The following is a 21,378-nucleotide window of genomic DNA, read 5'->3' on the forward strand; positions in this document are numbered from 1 at the left end:
TTACGAAACTCTCAAGGTTTATCCACAGCAGTCGAAGAATCATGAGAATCTTCTTCGTGTTCACTGACCCGTGATGTTTGATCAAAGAATTAGAGCGACTGCCGCCTACACTCATTAGCTTACTCACGTTTGACACCTCCGAGGAATTTCTTCACATATAAGGTAATTTCAACTCTATTACTTGAGATATAAGTGCGGCCGTAGGCGCCTGTAGTGAAACTGTGATTTGTGTGTGGAAAAAATATTTGCCCTTTCCTTCTATTCGCTTCGTTTGTGCAAAAGCGACGATTTTGCATTCAATCAATTGTCTAAATATTATCTTTAATGAATTAACTTTATCAATCAACAAAGCCAGCATATTTTCATTTCTATTATGATTAAAATTATATCAGGTATCTACATGCATTATCAGGATAACCTATTCTTCGTGAGATTAGCAAATACTCCGCTTACAAAAGAAAAATATTAAACAGCACTTATTTTAAATGCGAAAGTATATCTGGCTGTTAGGCTCCCACTATTACCTTTAATGTAATTAGGAATAGATACTGTGGGCGGAGCTATGGGCAACAGCTAGTAATTTTCATAAATAAATCTTACTGAGACTTCTGAATCTACATCTTCACGAGAAATGTCTGCAGCAGCAATAGGAGATAGCAATAAAAAAAAAAGCAATTGTCATAAGTTAATATATTTTATTGCTCGTACAATGGAAATCTGTTGACATCTTCGCATCTTGAGTACATCGCCGCACAGTCTCCACGACTCCCGTGGGCCACGTCGTATCGTTTGTGTTTCTCTTGATCGAACTGTGGGCCAACAGGCAATCTGGAAATATTAATATTGCTGTTTTTATTTCAGTCTCGTCCATATATACATGAACTGGAAGTGTCCCAATTTAATTTGTTTCAGAGTTCACAGTTATGTTATTTTCGTCATATCGTGTGGCATGCCTTGTGCTTTTAACACAAGATTTTTTTTTATTTAACTTGCCCTAAGTGTGTAAATGTGGATCAAATCTTGGAAGTTAAGTTTGACCTACTGCCGATTGATTTCAAGAGTTGAAATTTTGAAGACAAAACAAATCGGTTCGACAAACACAGATATTGTAATCTTAGGTAGAGGTAAACTCACAATGTTTTACTGAACAAAGATTTTTATCCAACTAAAATCTTTTGATAATATGATTCATCTTAAGACTTAAAAAATAAACAAATACTTGTATGACACGGTTCGAGACTGGTTTTAAATCTGTGACAGTAACTGAAACTGAAAATCCAATGATAATATCGGTGATACAACATATGTATTCGTTTTTCTAAATTGGTTAAACATTTTATTGATTTACTTAGCTGCCCGTCCCGGCTTCGTTCGGTTAAAACTACGGGTAAAACCATAATAAAACTTTCTCAGAAATCAGATTGAATTACTAATTTCCATCAAGATATTTAGTGTTTACCTTTATTGAGTTGACAAAATTCTTAACGGGATTATTTGTTATTTCTTTTCACCCTCATTTAACTACCCTAAAGGTCAAATTTTATGAAATTCTGAAACACGGGATTCATTATTTTTATTGCATTTATGCCAAGTTTCAAGTTAATCAGTAAAGATTTTCTTTTTTTTTTCATTTACTACTTTACATTTAGGGTTTTGAAAATTCCTTTCTTATCCGAGCACTACGTAATAACCTAAAGCTACTACCCAAATTTCGCGTTTATAGCTTCTAGGGTTTTGGGCGTTGATTAGTGAAAAACGCTTGTTCTTTTATATATATATATATATATATATATATATATATATATATATATATATATATATATATATATATATAGATTATGTTTATTGAATAAATCGAAGTAGGTCATTGCCCGATTGAAACAAGAACCCAACTAAGCAATCATCATCTTTGTTACTGTTTGTAAGCGTTTGAAATTTCCGCAGATCATTAATAATTCATAGCGAAAATCCCATTTTGATTTGGGATCATGGCGTGATTCCAATAATTCCACGTTTAGCGAGTATCGGTTATAGTTTGCTTATTTGAATAAAGCAGGTAATCCTAATGGAGGATACGTAGACAAGGTAAGAGATTTGCTTTGAAATTACTTAGATTACATTAAATTATTCTGCTGATATCTTGAAACCGTAGTTTCAATTCTACATGTTATGGATAAAGCCAAAATTTTCGCAGTGAGTTTGAATTTTCATACTGACAAAATAAAATTACAGGAGTAGAATATAAGCCACAAAATGATTCAAATAAGAATATATTTACTCCAAATGGCACAAAACTAAATCCATAAAATTCAAGAAAAAATATTATCGTCTTCATCTCCCATCATTTGAATCGCTTTGGATATCAGTCAATACTTCTCTACAGTGTCTATCCTATCTATGTGTGTGTACTTCCAAATTAAAATGGCGCAGAATAAAAATGAGTATTTCTCGATTATCGGATGCCAAGATAGCAAAGTTAGAAACTACCTCTTTTTATATCTAGATTCAGAAATATTTTAACTAAAATAAACCAGCTGTAACTTACGAAAAAGTTGCTCTAAAGATTTCTTCCAGGAAAGCCCCTTGTTGGGTGTTCTCCTTGCCGGCCTCGCAAAGAAACCTTAGGATGCATTCATCACCATTCCACCCCATGCTGCAAAATAAAATATTAGAAAATATATCCATATAATTTATTTTGTCATAAACTGTTGTATTAAATAATTTATCCTTACTAATAATATAAAGGGAGAAAATTATTATTTTTGTTTTCTTTGTTTGTAATGAATAAACTCAAAAAGTACTGAACCGATTTTGATGAAATTTATACACAGAGATAGGCGATACTTTCAGGAGTGATATAGGCTACTTTTTATCCCCGCCTTCTCCGCGATAAGTCCTGCCAACTTTTATATTTCCTACCTGTTTAAGAAGGTCTCAATTTTCTCATACAGAGTTTTCCTCCCTTCCCTATGAAACTGGACTGAGTCAGGTGGTATATTCTTCAGGATTTCGGTTTTCCTTCGCAGCTGATGCAGTTTCTTCTTCGTAAAACTAGTATTCATGTCCACACTTCGCTTCGCGAACGCTGGGTTAACGAAAGGTTTTCTGAAATCAACAATTTGTTAACCGATTCGCATGACATAAATCTACTGTTTGTGCATATCCGCTTGTTTGATTTGGTATCGTTGTATTTGGGGATTCATTTTGAAAATACTGCGCATAAATACATCAAATGATCGCACTATTGTTTCGTATTAGGTCTTCAGCCTTATACTACTTCGTACGTATCATGACTTGCACAGTTTTGAGCTAGCGCGCGCGTAATGAGATTTGCAGCAAGCTAGCTAGCACATGGACCAAATTCCGTACTCCATTTGCAAAGCTCTGTGTTTCGGTCATGTTTGTGTAAACATGACGGAACGCTCTCGTAATGACGTATTCCACATGGAGCACCTATCCAAAGTGCACCTAGCCTATTCAAAAAGAAAACAATATGTACTCGTAAATTCGTAAGTACGAAATTCTAAAAGCATAGTTAAAAATCACCTTACCTTTTATAAGGCTTTTTCGCAATCACATTTCCATTGTCGTCTAAATAATAGACGTATCTAGACACATCGGACCTCCGGTGTCCATTTTCGAATAACTTCTTGTGCTCCTTGAAGATAGCGAAGAACTTGGGATCCGAAGGTAATTCCCAAGCCAAAGCTGCTGTGTTACCAAACCATACAACATTTCCTATTTGGAGGTACCCTTGGTTTTGAGCACAAAATACTAAAAAAGTTTTAGTTTCATTAAAACGTTGTATACAAAGCCAGAGTTCCGAGAACAAAACACCAATAAGCGTGTTTTTCTGAATCAATATCACTATATAGAATAAAACAAAATCGCTTCCCGCTGTCTGTCCCTATGTATGCTTAGTTCTTTAAAGCAACGAAACAATGCGAATTTTTAAAGTATAATGTGATTACAGAGAAAGTTTTTTAGATATACAATGTATTATGGTTTTATCCGAAAAAAGCCGGGACGGGTATTTTCACATTTTTTTTTACATTTTCTTAGCTAATTTATAGCTGTATTTGTGGTCCAGACCAATTCGGATTAGGCCCGAGTGGTGGAGCATGGCCCATACTCCACTCCTGCTTATAATTATATAAGGAAGGCCAGTGCCCCAGCTGTGGGCCATATTAAAAAGGCTGACGATGATGGTGAGAGGAACTTAACACTTACCAACTTGGAACGAACTTCCATCAGGAAATGTCAGATACCTTTTTCTTCTAGAAAGCAATTTTGAAGAGTCGTGTATATTTTCCAAAGTAGTATTTGTGCACTTCTGTGTATATTCTGCGGATATATCTATCACACATATGACAAATGCTATCAAATAACGATAGAGTTGCATATTTTTTAACTGAAAATTATCACAATTTAACATCAGTTATACAAAAATTTTCATAGTACCTAATACTTATACAGTTAAATCAAGTACATAAAAAAAAATATTTTTTTGTCATAACAAGATTTTTACTGATTTAAGAAATCTTATTTGATTTGACCTCTGTGATTGTGACATAATATTTAACAGTTGTAAATCCCATAGTAAAACTATGGGTTGGTTGCACCAGTCAACTTTGACTGCTATAATCTCCGCGCCATCTGCCACTATTACGCGCGTTTTAATAATAGTTTTTGTGCGCAGGTTAAAGTTTTACATTAATTTTTGTAAATATTTAAGTGTATTATTGATACCAATTAATCTTAGTCTGTTGTTATCTTCAATATTCTCTTAATCAAGTACACTTTACACTTAATTTATTTTAAAAAACTACTTAGATAAGTGAAATAATGACACGGGTACTTACAGAACTGTAACCACAATCACAGAAATAAATATGAAGGGTTATCCTATAATGGTAACCATATTGACACGAATAATACACCAATACTGCTAGTCAGACATTAGACAACTAGTTGAAATATTTTTAGACAACGACTACAAATTGTCTTGGCCCTGTTTAAACAATTAACTCCTTCTTTTCAAGCATTTGTCTCTAAGCTGCTAACTGACATGATAATTTGGATTCCAACTGTACTTAGGAACTGACAATGTAACGTCAACGTTATAAGAAAAGCAAGCTCTTGTCACACTGTTTATATGTTTTACGACACAAATAAATTGTCGAAATAAAACATTTAATTAAACTAAATTTTCGCAGACAATTTTGTCAATATTCTTTTTTTGAAAGCATTATCAGATTTTTCGGATATTAGATATTCAAAGGTAGTTTTCATTAAATTTCATAAATATTAATTGTAATGATCCTCAAAACTACAAACAAACACCATTTTGAGACAATTGCTGCCGAGAGGAATCGCCGAGAGAAACTCATTTTAACATGCAGTATGACACCGCACTGTTAAATTGAGTTTCTCTCGGCGTCCCTACGGCTATTAATCCATTATAAAACCCAAGAAAAATAAAATAAAAATAAATTTCAGAACTAAAATAAGCCCGATACATTAATATTAAATTATTTTCAAAACTACTAACAAGCATCTTGAAACGATCACGCATAACGAGATTGAAATACAGTACATTTTTAAATAAGGTTTTATAAAGACTCACCTCATTATTTTTTGATACACATGATATAGATCATGTCTGTGTGGCTATTTTGTATACCTAATATGATAAGAATAAGGTGTAGATCTATATAAAACCTTATTTAAAAATGAAAATTTTAATTTTTGATAGTTATAGTTTAACAAACCAGTTCCATATTCACCATTTCCATCACTACTTAGTGATGTTTTATCATGTTATGGTTAGTTAAGTCACTTTATTTGCTGTTCACGGCTCTAGTATTTCAGTCTAGTATCAGTTTATTTCCTGTTTGATTTTAAAATAAGCAGTGAAAAGCGAATATTTATGAAGAAGAAAATAATTCAAACATGTTAAATAAGATGTCAAAAGGTCAAATACCTGAGGGCAATTTAATAATTATGTATCTTTTTACTCGACTCGACTCGATTTATTAAAATTCTCTTAAAAACTCTCGATTAAATAACATCAAAAATAGAGTCATGAGTTTTGAAGTTACACGTTCATAGTAGTAGCAATGGGTTAAAATATAATTTAAAAGCACCAATTCAATGTGTTATTTATTGAGATTAATCGACTCGAATTAATATCGTATTTTATTTTTAAGCAAATTGTATATAATGATATTAATAGTATAGAATACTTTTATAACGTCACAAAGATAAGGATAAGATTAAAAACCTCAACTTATTTTATATCATTTATTAGTACAATATAACAAATTTAAGCGTCGCTGCTTTTGAACAATACTTTTCCTAGATATGTTCTGCAAATGTATGCAAATTATACCAATTTTAGCGGCCAGTGTCATTTTGTGTCAAAGAATGAGTTCAAATTCAGAACATCCAGGGTATGCGACTGCGCAATCATCGGTCGGTTTATGCGCCTTATCATATTCTTTATATTCTTCTATTTCAAATTCTTTGCCTTTGGGTAAACTGAAATTAAAAGATACGAACAAATTAGCATAGTAAATTGTAGGATTTAAAAACATATTTTTTCAAACGACTGAAGTATATTTTGTAACATAAAAATTTTACACTACCAAGTTTCAAACAAAGATTCGACCATTTCACAGTTGCATCGGCACAAATAGATTCATAACAAAAATACTCCAATTATGTATAAATATTTGTACAAAATAACACATAATATTATCACAAGGCCATCGAAAAGCAACCTACCGAACCTACCCAATTGGACTACATTCGCAGAGATATAGATACGGTCAGCAATGCAATGTATTTTGGCACAGTGATTAACTTTAAAACTTGGCAAATGTTAACTGAGTGCAAACTGGTCGAGTAGAATGAGCTAGTGGATAACTACTTTCAACACGTTGGGAAGAGCTTTCGGGATACCACGTTGGGAAGCATGGCCCAGCTTGGTTTATGTTTAATAGTATCTTTTGCATTAAAATTTCTATTCATAACATTTACATTTACTGGTTAGCGTCATTACTTAATAAGTCTGCTGGATCGCTATTTTAAATTAAAGTTCCTGTTAAAAGTGGGAGCTAATATATTTGATCTCGAGCCTAGTTGATCTCGATTCCAAACCCCTTCTGAGAAAGACTCGTCTTAAGCCAAAGCCTTCGCCTCCTTAGTTTCGCGAGCCGTATACGATTTTATCTACGAAGACGAAATTTTCGCCGTTAACGTATACGTCAGGGTGGACATGAGATGATGAACTAGTTGAGTGACAAGAGAGGAGAGGAAGGTGGGAGTGATGAGGACTCTTATCCACGAATTTTATTAAATATTGAATAAATGCGAAAGTCCGTCTGTCTGACATGCTTTCACGACTACGCAACTGGCTCGATTTTGATGAAATTTGGAAATTTGAAATTTGGTCAAATATGCTCCGATCACGTGGTCCGGCTTTCTTAGTACGACAGATTGCCGCGGGCGGAGCTATGACCAACAGGTAGTTACTAATACCTACAAAAGTTTATTCCTAAAGGTATTTTTTTTACTAAAAATACACTGTGATATTGTTAACTTTTGTTTCTTGCTAGCGACTCGACTAGTAGGTATGATCCATATCTTAAAATCTGCAGCTTTGTGCCAAGTACAGAAAAGTTCACCTATTATACATTTCCCGGCTATATTTATTCCTCGTGGGTCCATTACAGAGCAACTACTACTACCTTATATATATAGATATGTTCCAGAATGTTTCGAAATACCGGAAAGCAAACCACATACTAATTGTACCAGCAATTCCCGAATGGAAAATTCTAGAATTTTTACGAGTCAAATCTGTGTGTAGTCGTGAAGTTCTTACTACCATTGGAATAAAGTTTCGGGTTCAATTTCCGATCAAACATTTTTTTTGTCGAATTAACGTATGTCTAGTAGGTAGGTACATACTAAAATGAAATATTATGAACAAACTTGGTAATTTTTATACCAAAATTTAAGGTGTTACTATATAGATACAATGATATACAATAATAAAAACAAATAATATGTTTTTAATATCTGTTGAAAGAGTATTTGTTTCAAGTATTATGAAATTAATCATTCGTTTAAAATTAATCTCTGTTCAATAAATTTCGTGGTTTTCGATACGGATTCGCTAGTAATATTCACATCTATTTTACGTTGCAGATTCATATTTACATTCAATCGTCGGTTTTGTTCGAAGGGATTAATTGTCTGTTTAATTATAAATAAAAGAAGTTTTAAAATCAAACTTTTTTCGTGTAGTTATTAAGTCGAATCGCAACCGTTTTGAAATGCATCTCACCTATTTCTCGAAACGCACCTTTTATTTTCATGCATCTTTTACATGCATATTTCGTGGAATGGTTAAGATTAAGTTTAGCCCACAAAAGGTCCAGATAATGAAACGAAAACTTCTTTGAGAAACACAGATTATGCCGGCTAAACAGTTCGCCATTCTTTGGCGGATTCGGCAAATATTACACATATTGCGGTAAATATATATATATTAAAAAGTGTATTATGATTTACGTTAGTTAGGTTATTATTATTTTTTTACAAATAATATACCTACAACAATCTCTCTCATTAAACACAATCACTTAAAAGGATTCACAACCAATTGCCAAAGAAGACCTAACATTCTTGTCATTCAACCAGATATCAAGACGATAGGTTTCAGACTCAAAAACAGCAAAACATTGTAGATACTCTAGCAAAAGTAATATATTTTCCCATCTCAGGTACATTAGGTACTCACGTAAAGACGACCCTCAGGAATTCCTGTAGGAATGTGCCTTGTTCAGAGGCGGTCTGCGTCGCTTCGCAGAGCTTGTAGAGAACGCATTGGCGGCCATCTTGCCCCAGTCTGCACAGATTAAAAATATTTCAAATTTCAAACTTGGAAAACTTTGAATTGGAATCAAAATGTTGCCAGAACTTATATTAAAATATTTCTCATTTTTTAAACTCATTGCTTTAAATTTATTATTATTTTTTGCCGATATTAGCGTGACTTAGTAATTACACATTAATATTAAACATTTTGTTAAACAACTTACAAACTTTGATAAATCGCAATGATGAACTGAACGTTTTTGATTATATTCAATGTGTGTAGCCGCCAACGACCGTAAATTTCCTTTTACTGTCCACAATCCTCATATATATTAAAATTTTCATATATGACGTGTGCTTACGTCATCAAATTATTATTTATCTACTTATTTTATTCAAGTTAGTAGTTGTTGAATAACTGATAAGCAAACAAAATGATGACTTTTATAAAGATTTACTTAAAAAAATAAAGTACGTAAATTTTCAAGCAACAGGCTGTCTGTAAGTTCTCGGAAAACTTTGCTGTGAAGCTGACATAACTATAATGTAAGGTTACTTAGGTACCTATAAAACCTTAAAAACTCTTTGAGGATGAATTTAGTCCACGATATCTGATCAACTTTTCATAAAGCACATACCATATTTAAAACCCCTTTATTCTATATTATTTGGACCTGTACATTTACCCTTGTTCAATGATAAAATTGCTTAATAAAATATAAAATGTAACCATAGATTATAATTTTTAAGTTAAATTAAATAGAGCGTTTCTTTCGAACAACAAGCCAATAAAAAAGAAGAATAATGAAAAAGACCGTTGACAATAGCGAGTATGAATAACAAAACTGGCAACATGGAAATCCGTGAAAGAGCAAAAAGAAATTTGAATTTCGAATCCTTACGTCGTAAATAGCTTTTCTAATTTCTCGAACAGCCCCACTCGACTGCGCCTATGGAACTCGACACTGCTCGGTTCCATGTGTTCTTTTTTCAAATAATCCCTGTTCACATTTTTTTCGTGCATCCGTGTTCTGTCTATTTTGTTTTTCAGTTTTCCTTTGTATGTAATTGGCTCGTCCACGCTTCGCTTCGCGAATGCTGGGTTTATGAATGGTTTTCTGAAAAAAGTGTAAGTACAATTTTTTTTTTGTTACAAATCACAGTGTTGATGCAACTTATTTATATTTTCTTGCCATAAGAGTTAAAAGACTATCTCATTAGCACTGTAACAAAATATTTAAGCCTAATTAATGACAAAGTTTGAATGTCTTTGAAGCCAGCGAGAATTTCATTCTCATTTAATCCCACTAAATAAATGTTGAATATTACATGTGTGTGAGGACTTGTAACTCATTCACTAAATATCTACTGATTTCGACGACATTTGATACACGAGTAATTAGGAATAGGGTGTGTCATGTCACATAGGGTACATTTTATTAGAACTTTTCTACGTGAAATCCGGAGGACAGTTAGTGAAAAATATAATATTTAAATTTAGCAACCGTAGCGTCCATTATAACATAATAATTATGTCACCAAACATAACGTCTTCAAACTTGCCCAAAGAGGAGCGGACAGAGAGACACTTTCTAATATGTCAACCCTTGTCGCTGTGGGTGATGTACCACTGGACGTTTACCTTATTTACTAAGATTTTTGTCATGTGCATAGGTACGTACTGTAGCGGATCGTTTCATATTACAATCCTGCGATATTTTGTATTGTATTGTACAGTACAACAGCCAATGGGAAGAGATGTAGGGACAGGCCGAAGTAGCTGACTGAGTAGGACTGAGTGCGTTAGGCAGGATATGGCTAAAAAGGAAGTAACAGATCGGTTAACATCAGACAGGGAGAAGTTGAGCAGACTGACATGCTGTACCGACCACACATAAAGTGGGATAAGGGTAGGCTGATGATGATTGTGCACTACAACAACGGTAAGTACTTTAACTTGGCATGATATAAGTACTTTAACTTGGCATGATATAAGTACTTTAACTTGGCATGATATAAGTACTTTAACTTGGCATGATATAAATACTTTAACTTGGCATGATATAAGTACTTTAACTTGGCATGATATAAATACTTTAACTTGGCATGATATAAGTACTTTAACTTGGCATGATATAAGTACTTTAACTTGGCATGATATAAATACTTTAACTTGGTATGATATAAGTACTTTAACTTGGCATGATATAAATACTTTAACTTGGCATGATATAAGTACTTTAACTTGGCATGATATAAGTACTTTAACTTGGCATGATATAAGTACTTTAACTTGGCATGATATAAGTACTTTAACTTGGCATGATATAAATACTTTAACTTGGCATGATATAAATACTTTAACTTGGCATGATATAAGTACTTTAACTTGGCATGATATAAATACTTTAACTTGGTATGATATAAGTACTTTAACTTGGCATGATATAAGTACTTTAACTTGGCATGATATAAGTACATCACATAAATACTTCAAAAAAATACTTAAAACTATGTCTATTGCTGATGTGATTCTAAATTAAGAATTTCATATGTAACAATTAGCGTTTTTTTTTAGTTTATATTATTTCTGTAACAGTCAAGTGTCAGAGCAACACATTTTGTTTGTATCACATTCTGAATAAATGATATTTCATTTGATTTGAATAATACCCATATTTTTGTTTCTTATCATACAGTAATAAGTATTAATAATGTTTTAGGTGTGAAATGCAGAAACGAAAAGTAGGATAGTGGATCCTGGGCTCCGACGCTTAAGGACTTAAAAACTAATACAACGCTCACTAAATGAAATATTTTGTACTTTTGCTTGGATTGGCAACAATCGCATTCCCAAGTTGGATAGACATTAAACAGGCGGCAGACATAAAATCACAATCGAATGCTTAAAATTTTATGATTAGGTTCAATGATCATGTACTTATTTTTCGTATAATAAAGCTTACAAATAAATAAACAAACAAACATAATTTCGTATCATTATTCTTCTCACCTTTTGTAAGGTACTCTTCCTATAACCGTCCCTCTCTCGTCCACATAGTTGATGGTGTTAGCTATATCCCCCCTCCTCATGGCTTCCTTCCCGAACAGATGTAACATCTTAGGATCTGTGGGCAGATTCCACGCAAGCGCTGCCGTGTTGCCATATAAGAAAATGTCGCCGATCGGGATAAGGGCCGCAGTCTGCACGCAAAATACTGGAATTGCAAAAATGATATAATGAAAATTGGTATTTTTTTATTATCTGATTCATTTAAAACATATATTTTTTCATAAGTGATGGTGATATCATTATATAGATTCACACAACTCAAAATGGATCAAACACATTTAATTGTTTCCTATGATTTTTTTCTCTGTTTTATAATCACAAATTTTATACTACGCAATGTAGAAGGAGTTGTATGCTCTTACTACTAACTCATAACATTTTTTGTAAAAAGAGAGAAAAAACAAAATTTTAGTATGTGTATTCAGGTAATTTTTAGATTTACTTATTGCAGTAACCTAGGGCTTCGCAGCGTTACAGCCCTGAATACAATAAAGAGGACGAGAGAGCACTAGCAATATGTTAAATGGTGTTTAAAAGTCAAATGTCAATTTTTTCAGTACCTAACACTATTTGATCAGAGAAACTTGACACAAAGTGGAATATATACCTAAACGTTTTCAACGAATACCGCAGTCGATTCGTCGATAAATTACGCGTTTGTTTACAATGTAAACTCTGCTAACGAAGGAGTTAAGAGTTTCGATTTGATTATAGACATGAGTCCCCAAGCAAACTTTGACTTCACACGTCCTGATCCAAAGGACAACATTACACCAAGTTTTAATTACGTCACCGATTTAGGACCTAACTAACAAATTGGAGATTAATATCCTCGGTAGAGCTAGGATATAACCGAGTGATTTAAAATATCGAGGTTGCTATGTATAGAGAGAATAGGAGGATGATATAAAATATTCTTTCAGCAATTGGTCTCAGCAATGGTCGTTCCGAAATGTTTGTAGTGTGTTGCTTTGAGAACTATTATTATTATAGTTTAAAATTATATGTGAAATATTATGAAATTAGGGCCTTCACAGGTTTGTGTGAAGGTTATTATTCTGAATTATATATTTTTCTATTATATTATTAATATTCCTATTTTCTAAATCTATTGACTGGGGAAGAATTTTATCAAACAATAGGACTGATCACTATCACGTGGTTGATAAATATTTTAATCTGAACCAGTGTATTACAATTATTACAAATCACTCAGAATCAGTTACTTTACTGGTACTCTTTGCATCAAATTGCAGAAAAAAGTAATTGAATACTAAGCATCAAATTTAATTAATATCACATTACCATTAGCTTCGATAAACCACCTGTAACACTATTGGTTAGAAATGTATTCCATAAATTAACTGAACAGCTTCTTAGAAAGTGAGTTAGGAGTAAGGTACGGTAAATGTGTTTACCTAACTGTAAAGAGCTGCCATCTGGAAATATTAAGTACCTCTTTCTTCTCGAAAGCACTGTTGACGTCTCAGTTTCTTCACATCCTATTGTGCAAGTATCGTTTGCACAATAAATTCCAAATAATAATGTTTGAAAAACGAATATTACAATCATATTTTGATTGAATTTCATTGTAAAAAAATTAAATAAGACAACAAATTAAACTAACACTGGCCACTTAGCAAATTTATTAAAATATCTATTGTTACGACTGCCAATTATTGAATATTTTAAAATCAGAATTCGAAATTTGAAACGCATGTTTGTCAACCAGAAAACATGGCGTAGACTGTATAAGCGTCCCATTCTATCCACGTAAATGTGTATAAATGAACCATCAATTAACATGGTTCGTGTCAACGTATTTACAGTTATTTCGTGTTTGAAATATTAAGTGGTTCAAAAACAAAAAAGGAAAAACGTGATTTCGTGAATCATTTTGATCAAATTTGTGCCTTCACAGTTGACATACATTACAGCAAACAAAATCGTGTGATATCACTTAAAGATCTTTTCAGAGGAAGGAGACAATAAAATGTTACGGCCTTAAATTTATAGGTTTTTAATTTTCATTTATTCCTATTCCATAGAAAATATGTCATGTATTTATTTATTACTGAAGAATACAACATAATTACGATACTTTTTTCAATAACTTATCCAAGTTACTAAAGAATTAAACAATCATAACAATTTTAGAAATATTTCAATACAACATCATTAACAATTACAGTTACCATCTGACAAATAAATAAAATGTTTAACATCTCAGTGTATAAATAAATTTGCTTTGGGTTAGAAATTTATTCTAGTACGTATAGTTTATGAGATATAAATGAACTGTCCTCTTTATTAAAAACTGATGGCACCACTTCAAAATTCATAACTCACTTATTTGGCTTTCACGTAATTTAATTCCAACTTTCACATTTGTTTCGGAATGTTAACTAAATCCATCATTACATCCATATTTCATAAAAGATTAAAGAATACAGTTAAAATATGATTTGCCACTATCGCACTTACCAAAAATTAGCATTGACAGAACTAGACGAAACATACTTTAGTTTAAAGTATGATTTATCTTTTTTATTAAAAAAATAGGGTAAGTTTCTAAGCAATGTTCATACGATTTCAAAAAGTGAATTTGATTGTTTGAAATTTTCACTTCCGCAATTCCATTGACTATCATAATTTACAATCAACTAGTAGACTAGACTAGTTAAAAACTTTGAGTAAACCCTGGTTCTGACGAGTGTATATCGCAGTCCGGATACAGCACGTCGCAAGGCTGCGAGGCTGACAAAGCTTTGTCGTAGTCCGTGAAGTTTTCATCTTTGATTTTAGATTTTGGGAGCCTGTAAATATAAATACTTTTATAGTTTCGTGTGACGATCATTATCATCAACAGCCATTGAAAAGGCGGTGATTAAATAAATGGTTAAGACCGTCCGCCTGTTATCGAAAGGTCCCAGGTTCGAATCCAACTCATGGCACATGAGTTCGTATACTATTCTGACTAATGTACCTCTGTAGTAGTTTTTATAGATCACTACCTGCTTCCGGTGAAGGAACACATCGTGAGGAAACCTGCACACTGGTGGACAAGTTCACTTATGTCACGCTAATGTCTATGCGATCACTTTACCACTTAACACGATTTTTAGCCGTAAAATAAAAGCATTTTGGTGAATAAAATCTAACACCTACTGGTATTTAATAATTATTACATTAAGAAAGAAAGATGAATAGCCATTTTAATATCCCCACAGCTGGGAGCAAACAAACATTTTGGCATTTTGCTAAATGTGGAAGAAATAAATGAACTAAGAAATCCCACGACGCGGGCCTAGTGCGAGGAGACGTGAGTTTTTGTACCATTATTATTACATTATTATTTATATTTTAAATTTTTATTTATATTTTAAATTTTTATTTATATTTTAAATTTTTATTTATATTTTAAATTTTTATTTATATTTTAAATTTTTATTTATATTTTAAATTTTTATTTATATTTTAAATTTTTATTAATATTTTAAATTTTTATTTATATTTTAAATTTTTATTTATATTTTTATCTCACATAAACGGGCCCAGCTGAAAATCAGCGCTGTGGCTCATGCCGCGGCATATAGCTGAGGTTACCTTTACGGCTTCGATTTCCGAATTTTCCGTTATTAATAAGTTCCTATAAAATTAATTATAAGTACTTTAGCATAGTAAACGTAATATGTAAATGTGTTTTGTTTAGCCGAATAAAGTTTATTTCTTTACAATTCTCAGTCAAAATTAAAATTATTCATAGCGTTACACGTATTATACTAAGGTCGGATGTGATACAACTTACAATATTTCGGTAAGTTAATTTGAGCATGATACAAACTTACAATATTAAATAAATAAATATTAAATAAATATATTAGGACAAATCACACAGATTGAGCTAGCCCCAACGTAAGTTCGAGACTTGTGTTATGGGATACTAACTCAACGATACTATATTTTATAAATAGATACATATATAAATAAACATCCAAGACCCGGGCCAATCAGAAAAAGATCATTTTCCATCATGACCCGACCGGGGATCGAACCCGGGACCTCTCGGTTCAGTGGCAAGAACTTTACCACTGCGCCACCGAGGTCGTCGAAAATTACAATATTTCAGTAAGTTAATTTGAGCGAAGTAAAATTAAGTCTTACGTGAAAACAGCTCTCAATATCTCCTGTAATAAGGACCCCTGAGGAGCGTCCAGGTTTTGTCCGACCAGGCACAGAGTTCTTAGAAGGCATTCCCGCCCATTTAAGCCTAGTCTGAAAAAATATGATTTAATTAACCTTAGCCATTTATTTATCATCACGCATGCGCCGCACGCACACGCCGCTTTCGTTAGCGCTTTCACATAATACACTACTATTTTGTTTTATTAATGGACTAGTCAGGATAACCGTGATATTCTATAACAGATCCTGAAATTACTGCGTTAAAATTAACAACCATCATCACTCTTTTCATATTTTTCAGAATCTCCGGTATAATAGCCCTTCTCTTGATTTACTTTCACGATCCGCGGGTGGAGAAGCAGCTGCTGCTCTTTTTCTCCCAGATACCAGCATGAAAACAATAAATATACTCAACAATAAATCCATATTTTAATTTCCTAAGCTATCATATTCTAAACTGATTGTAGTAAATTAAAATTGCATTCACATTGTGTCACTATATTCGTATCGCATTCTCACAACAGAAGCGGAACAATTTATAAAATTTAAACGGGATCCCCTGCATGAGTTCCCGCCAAAACTCCATTGCGCCAGTTTACGTAGTACGGAGAATCTTTATTCTGTAAGCGAGCGCACTTAGGCTGAGAATCCAGTGCCGCGTAAGATATTTACGCTTTCATGACAACTTTGAGGGCTCTTGTGTGCATTACAGCGACGTTCGGGTTGGTTGGGAAACTCGCAGTGATGTGAATACTGCGCAGCTTTAGCAAAGTGTACACATGCAAAATGCTCTGTTTTGAGACTCATTGAAGTCACAGGCACAAAATATTCAGTGAGACCCCAGTATGTTTTACCAGAAAAATCGAGGTATTACTCGTGGGCTGCTACAAATTAATTTTTATTCCCACTGCACTAGAGTTTAACATTAACGCTGGAACTAATATGTATATGAAAACAATTCCTGTGTGTCATTTATTTTTATTTTTGTTTATTATTTTACTGAATATTGCAAATATTTCAGCATATGTATACAGTAGTGAACACGTATTTTATAATAGTTCCTGTTCCATATTGCTTAATGTCATATAATTGACTCGTTTATATAATATAGAATACCTAAGAGAGATATTATATAAATAAATAATAAATTATTAATAGTGTAAACTCATGTGTTAACAAATAAATAATATTTGTCTTTGTCTTTAAAACAATGTTATGTAGTATTTCAGTTAAGAAACAATTTAAAGTCAATCGTATACATCATTGGATTGACGTCCTAATACATACCCTCGCAGCATTGTCTCTGTTCTCTGGTAGAAAACGCCGCGACTGCTCCTGTGAAATTCCACGCTGCGCCCCTCCATGTGTTCGCTTTTCAAAAACTTGCGTTTGTTTTTCGAAGCGTGCATCTGCTTTCTGTCTATTTCAAATTTCCCTCGAATTTCTGTTTCGAATTGGTCCTCTGTCGCGTCGACGCTTCGTTTTGCAAATGCTGGGTTTACCATGAATTTTCTGTAAGATTTTCGGCCAGTATTAATTATATAAAAAACGTTTATTTTAACATTCTAGCCAGTGTTATATTTTTTTATTGTCAAGAATTTAAAAAATAAAATTTATCTGTAACACAGTTTCCACATGCACAGAAAAACCACAATCGAAATCTTTCATTCAAACATCATCGATCGATCGAATTTCTTCGATTGTGCATACGTTTAAAAACCTTCGAAAAAAAAAAGAAAAGAAAGAAAATTTATTAATGGAACTTCGATTTCATTAGAATCGTAGTTAAGATGTAATAGGTAAGTGGATAAGATGAATATAAGACTAAAACTTCATACTTATTATTAACAAAACATTTTACATTTGCCCACGTCTCAATTTTCCATTGTTCCTAAGAACAAATTTTCCTACGAACGAAACCAAACTTTATTGTAACGTAACTAAATTTATTTTCCTGCCATTTTCGCCGTCGGGAATCCGCTTCTATTTATCAAAGAACTATAGTGAAATTGTTATGAAAAGGGGCTGTCATTTGAAGATAATATTAGTATCTTTACCTTTTGTATGGTCTTTTGTATAGCACTTTTCCGTCTTCGTCTGTATAATATATGGCCTTTGAATCCATCCTGCGATGTAAAGGATCAGCGTGATGCATAAAGGGTGAGTAGGGGTCTTGTGGCAACTCAAAAGCCAGAGCAGCTGTGTTACCCCATAGGAATATATCCCCTATAGATAATACTAGAGGATACGTAGTGCAGAATACTGAAAAATAATAGTAGATTATATAATAAGATGGTAAAAGTTAAGGTTATTTTTAAGCTGACCGTTATTCGACGTAACAGCCAAGAACGCGAACATTTGAGAGGAATATTAAGATGATCGTAAGGCGAAGCGTTTTTCGCAAAGAAAAATATCTAGTATGTATTTAATTAAAAGCCAATTGTAATCCACACTGATAATTATAAATGCGAATGTCTGTCTGTCTGTGCCGCTTACACAGCTGGACCGTTTTTGATTAAATTTGGTATGCATGTTCTTCGGGGGTCTTTAACAAAGACCCCCGTTCAAAAATAGACTACATTTCTTTTTCAAAAATTAACCCCCAATAACTATAATTGGGGGTAAAAGCTATATAAAAGCTTAGATGTACTTAAACATATATTTTTTTTAATTTTCATATCAAAATCACATTAGTATTTTTGCTATCCCTACTTCGATTCAGTATTTCAACTCTCATTGATACCGTCAACATAATAACCTGAAATGTTTGACACCTGTTTAAAACTACACAAGTCACGTTGAAACAAACACGAAGTGTCAACGTGTTATCATTTGATTTGCACAGTTGCTCTCACATCATATACTCAATTGTGTGTTTAACACTCTTGTCGGAATTTGACAGAATTTGTTAATAAATTGCAGTGTTTTAATTATACCTAATTAACAATACAATTTATTTAAAAAAATTGTTTTGTGTTTATTGTAGAATACTGTATATCGTTATACAAATGTGCGTATTCATCATTGATTTCTGATTGAGGGCTGTTATGTATAATTTGAAATTATAATAACAAGTAATTATGTAAACCAAAAATGTTATTTATCTATACAATATTTTATTTATTTATTACATCGTGTTACAAGGATTGTTTGCGCGTGACAATAAATTGCACTTCGAAAACCACTGGCAGGCAACCACAGGTTTGTGGCGCACTGCATGGATGAGTTACATCAAGCATATATAGTATCTTAAGACTAGAACTATCTGCTATCATTAATATAAATATACACAACCAAAGCAATAAACAGATATACTCGTACATTCCATTAAAAACATTTCTTAGAATTATTAAAATATATCTATATAAATAATGTGTATCATGGATTATGTGTGTCCCTGTCAACTGACACTATTTATATATAAAGCACTCAAAATAAGAAAATATCAAAGTCTTGAGTTAGAATATCTTCGAATCCATAACTTACCAAGCTGCAACGAACTTCCTTCGGGAAACACAATAAATCTTTTTCTTCTTGATAAAACAACACTGCTAGAGTCTTCAATTTTTGTTTCATTTACATCCAAAGATTGCGCGTTTACAGAAAAAAATAAACACGCAAAAATCATGAAAACATCCATAACTATATTGATTTTTTTTTTTTTGTAAAACGAAATCGTATGCGCGCGTTATTTTTAATTTTCAATTACGTAACAGATTTATTTTAAGCAATGACATTACAAATGGCCAGTTATTAAGGACTTATAGTTTTTTTTTAAATTGATTTCTTGGCCAGTTCTTTTCATTCGTCGAGATTACAGTTAAGCACAGGTAAGCATTTCTGCGTAATGCCATGTGTTTGACTTATCCTCTGAAGTAGGAGACCGTTAATCACGATTTTCAAATAAACTCAGTGTAACCGTTATCGGATTTGGTGGTACAGGTGGATAGTTAATCTGTTCAATATAAACTTACCTATGTTTTCAGATTATCCACTGCTATTTTATTTGGGTACTTTTAAAGATATCATCAAAATACATCGCGATGATAAATTTATGAACTATTTCTACTTCTTGTATAGTACCTATGTAACTTACTAATATTCAAACAGAGTACCTTCTCATTAAATTAATTAATGCGTCAGTTTCTTTATTGCATTAAACATGATACAATTTGGTAAGTAGGTAATATGTGTAGCATTATATTGTAAAGGTTAGTCATTTTCACTTTTCTGTTATGTTTTTTTTATTGTTATGCATTGTGTGTATGAACTGGAAAACAGACCGTAGAACATCCAGCAGCTATATGGGTCGATGTTGTAAAAGAAATTGTTGGCAACAACTGGATGAGGATGGCCCAGTACAGAGATGTTTGGCGGAGACGGAAGGAGGCCTATGTCCAGCTGTGAGTCACGGAGGGCTGCAGATTATGTATGATTGTGGCAACGAATAAATTAATTTATCTAATTTCTGGCTTGCAAAAGACGTCAAGAAGTTTGTTTTTCACCATTTGTCAGATTAGACTAAGTTACAATATAAAGAATATGTTATATACCGTGGTCATATCTTCAAGCTATTTTTCCTTAATATAATTATCTCGTCGTAATTGCCTTATTCATAGAGCATTGCCACGTCACGCTGCTCAAAAGAAGACGTATGTTCTTAAGGGATCAAGTCTAAAAATAACGAAATTACAGATGACGCAAACAACAAATTGTATAATATTCAATCCTGATACACATTCAGTATCACGACTTTATACCATATTTTTTTCACGTTTAGCTGTATGTAAAATTGAGACTGAATTGTAAAATTCAATGCATATTGTAAAATTCAATTTAAATTCAAGCCAAGCAAATGAGCGAGAGAGATGTAATAAAATAATTTTACATCTCTCTCTAGCTTAGGTATATAATTAGTTAGGTTTGGGGCTGAGACACCACAAAGCCAGGGCTCGACATAAACAATAACCTAAAGATTTTGAAGATTCGATTTTACAACCAAATTAAGAATCCTATTGTTACCTACAGCTGCCTAGGTTATTTGTCCCTTAGTCATCTCCTACGACGTCCACAAGAAGAAATGGAGTATAGTATATAATTTAACATCACATAAAGCTTACTTTTTATTCTTGCCATAACCAGCATAAATAATAGATACAATAGCTGGAATATTCGCCAATAATTTAATTAACTTCACTTGAAATTGAATGCTGAAATTTCATCAACAGTTTTGT

At 32.7% G+C, this 21,378-nt stretch overlaps 2 protein-coding genes across 2 annotated transcripts; both read right to left on the reverse strand.

Annotated features, from left to right (window-relative positions):
- Positions 1-689: 689 nt before the first annotated feature.
- Positions 690-4,995, reverse strand: LOC128675844 (uncharacterized). Its single transcript, XM_053755550.1, has 6 exons — positions 4,863-4,995; positions 4,231-4,411; positions 3,552-3,774; positions 2,920-3,105; positions 2,546-2,653; positions 690-828 (listed from the first exon to the last, which is right to left on the reverse strand). The coding sequence occupies exons 2-6, from the start codon at positions 4,400-4,402 to the stop codon at positions 696-698; spliced, it is 822 nt and encodes a 273-aa protein (XP_053611525.1). The 5' UTR covers positions 4,403-4,411; positions 4,863-4,995; the 3' UTR covers positions 690-695.
- A 1,334-nt stretch (positions 4,996-6,329) lies between these two features.
- LOC128675859 (uncharacterized) lies at positions 6,330-19,995 on the reverse strand. The gene is made up of 10 exons (XM_053755571.2): positions 19,631-19,995; positions 18,202-18,406; positions 17,432-17,656; positions 16,124-16,234; positions 14,648-14,775; positions 13,378-13,575; positions 11,900-12,104; positions 9,789-10,004; positions 8,810-8,917; positions 6,330-6,540 (listed from the first exon to the last, which is right to left on the reverse strand). The coding sequence occupies exons 1-10, from the start codon at positions 19,782-19,784 to the stop codon at positions 6,420-6,422; spliced, it is 1,671 nt and encodes a 556-aa protein (XP_053611546.2). The 5' UTR covers positions 19,785-19,995; the 3' UTR covers positions 6,330-6,419.
- Between the last annotated feature and the right edge of the window lie 1,383 nt (positions 19,996-21,378).

This window comes from Plodia interpunctella, chromosome 15 (genome assembly GCF_027563975.2).
Source record: "Plodia interpunctella isolate USDA-ARS_2022_Savannah chromosome 15, ilPloInte3.2, whole genome shotgun sequence".
Taxonomy (NCBI): domain Eukaryota; kingdom Metazoa; phylum Arthropoda; class Insecta; order Lepidoptera; family Pyralidae; genus Plodia; species Plodia interpunctella.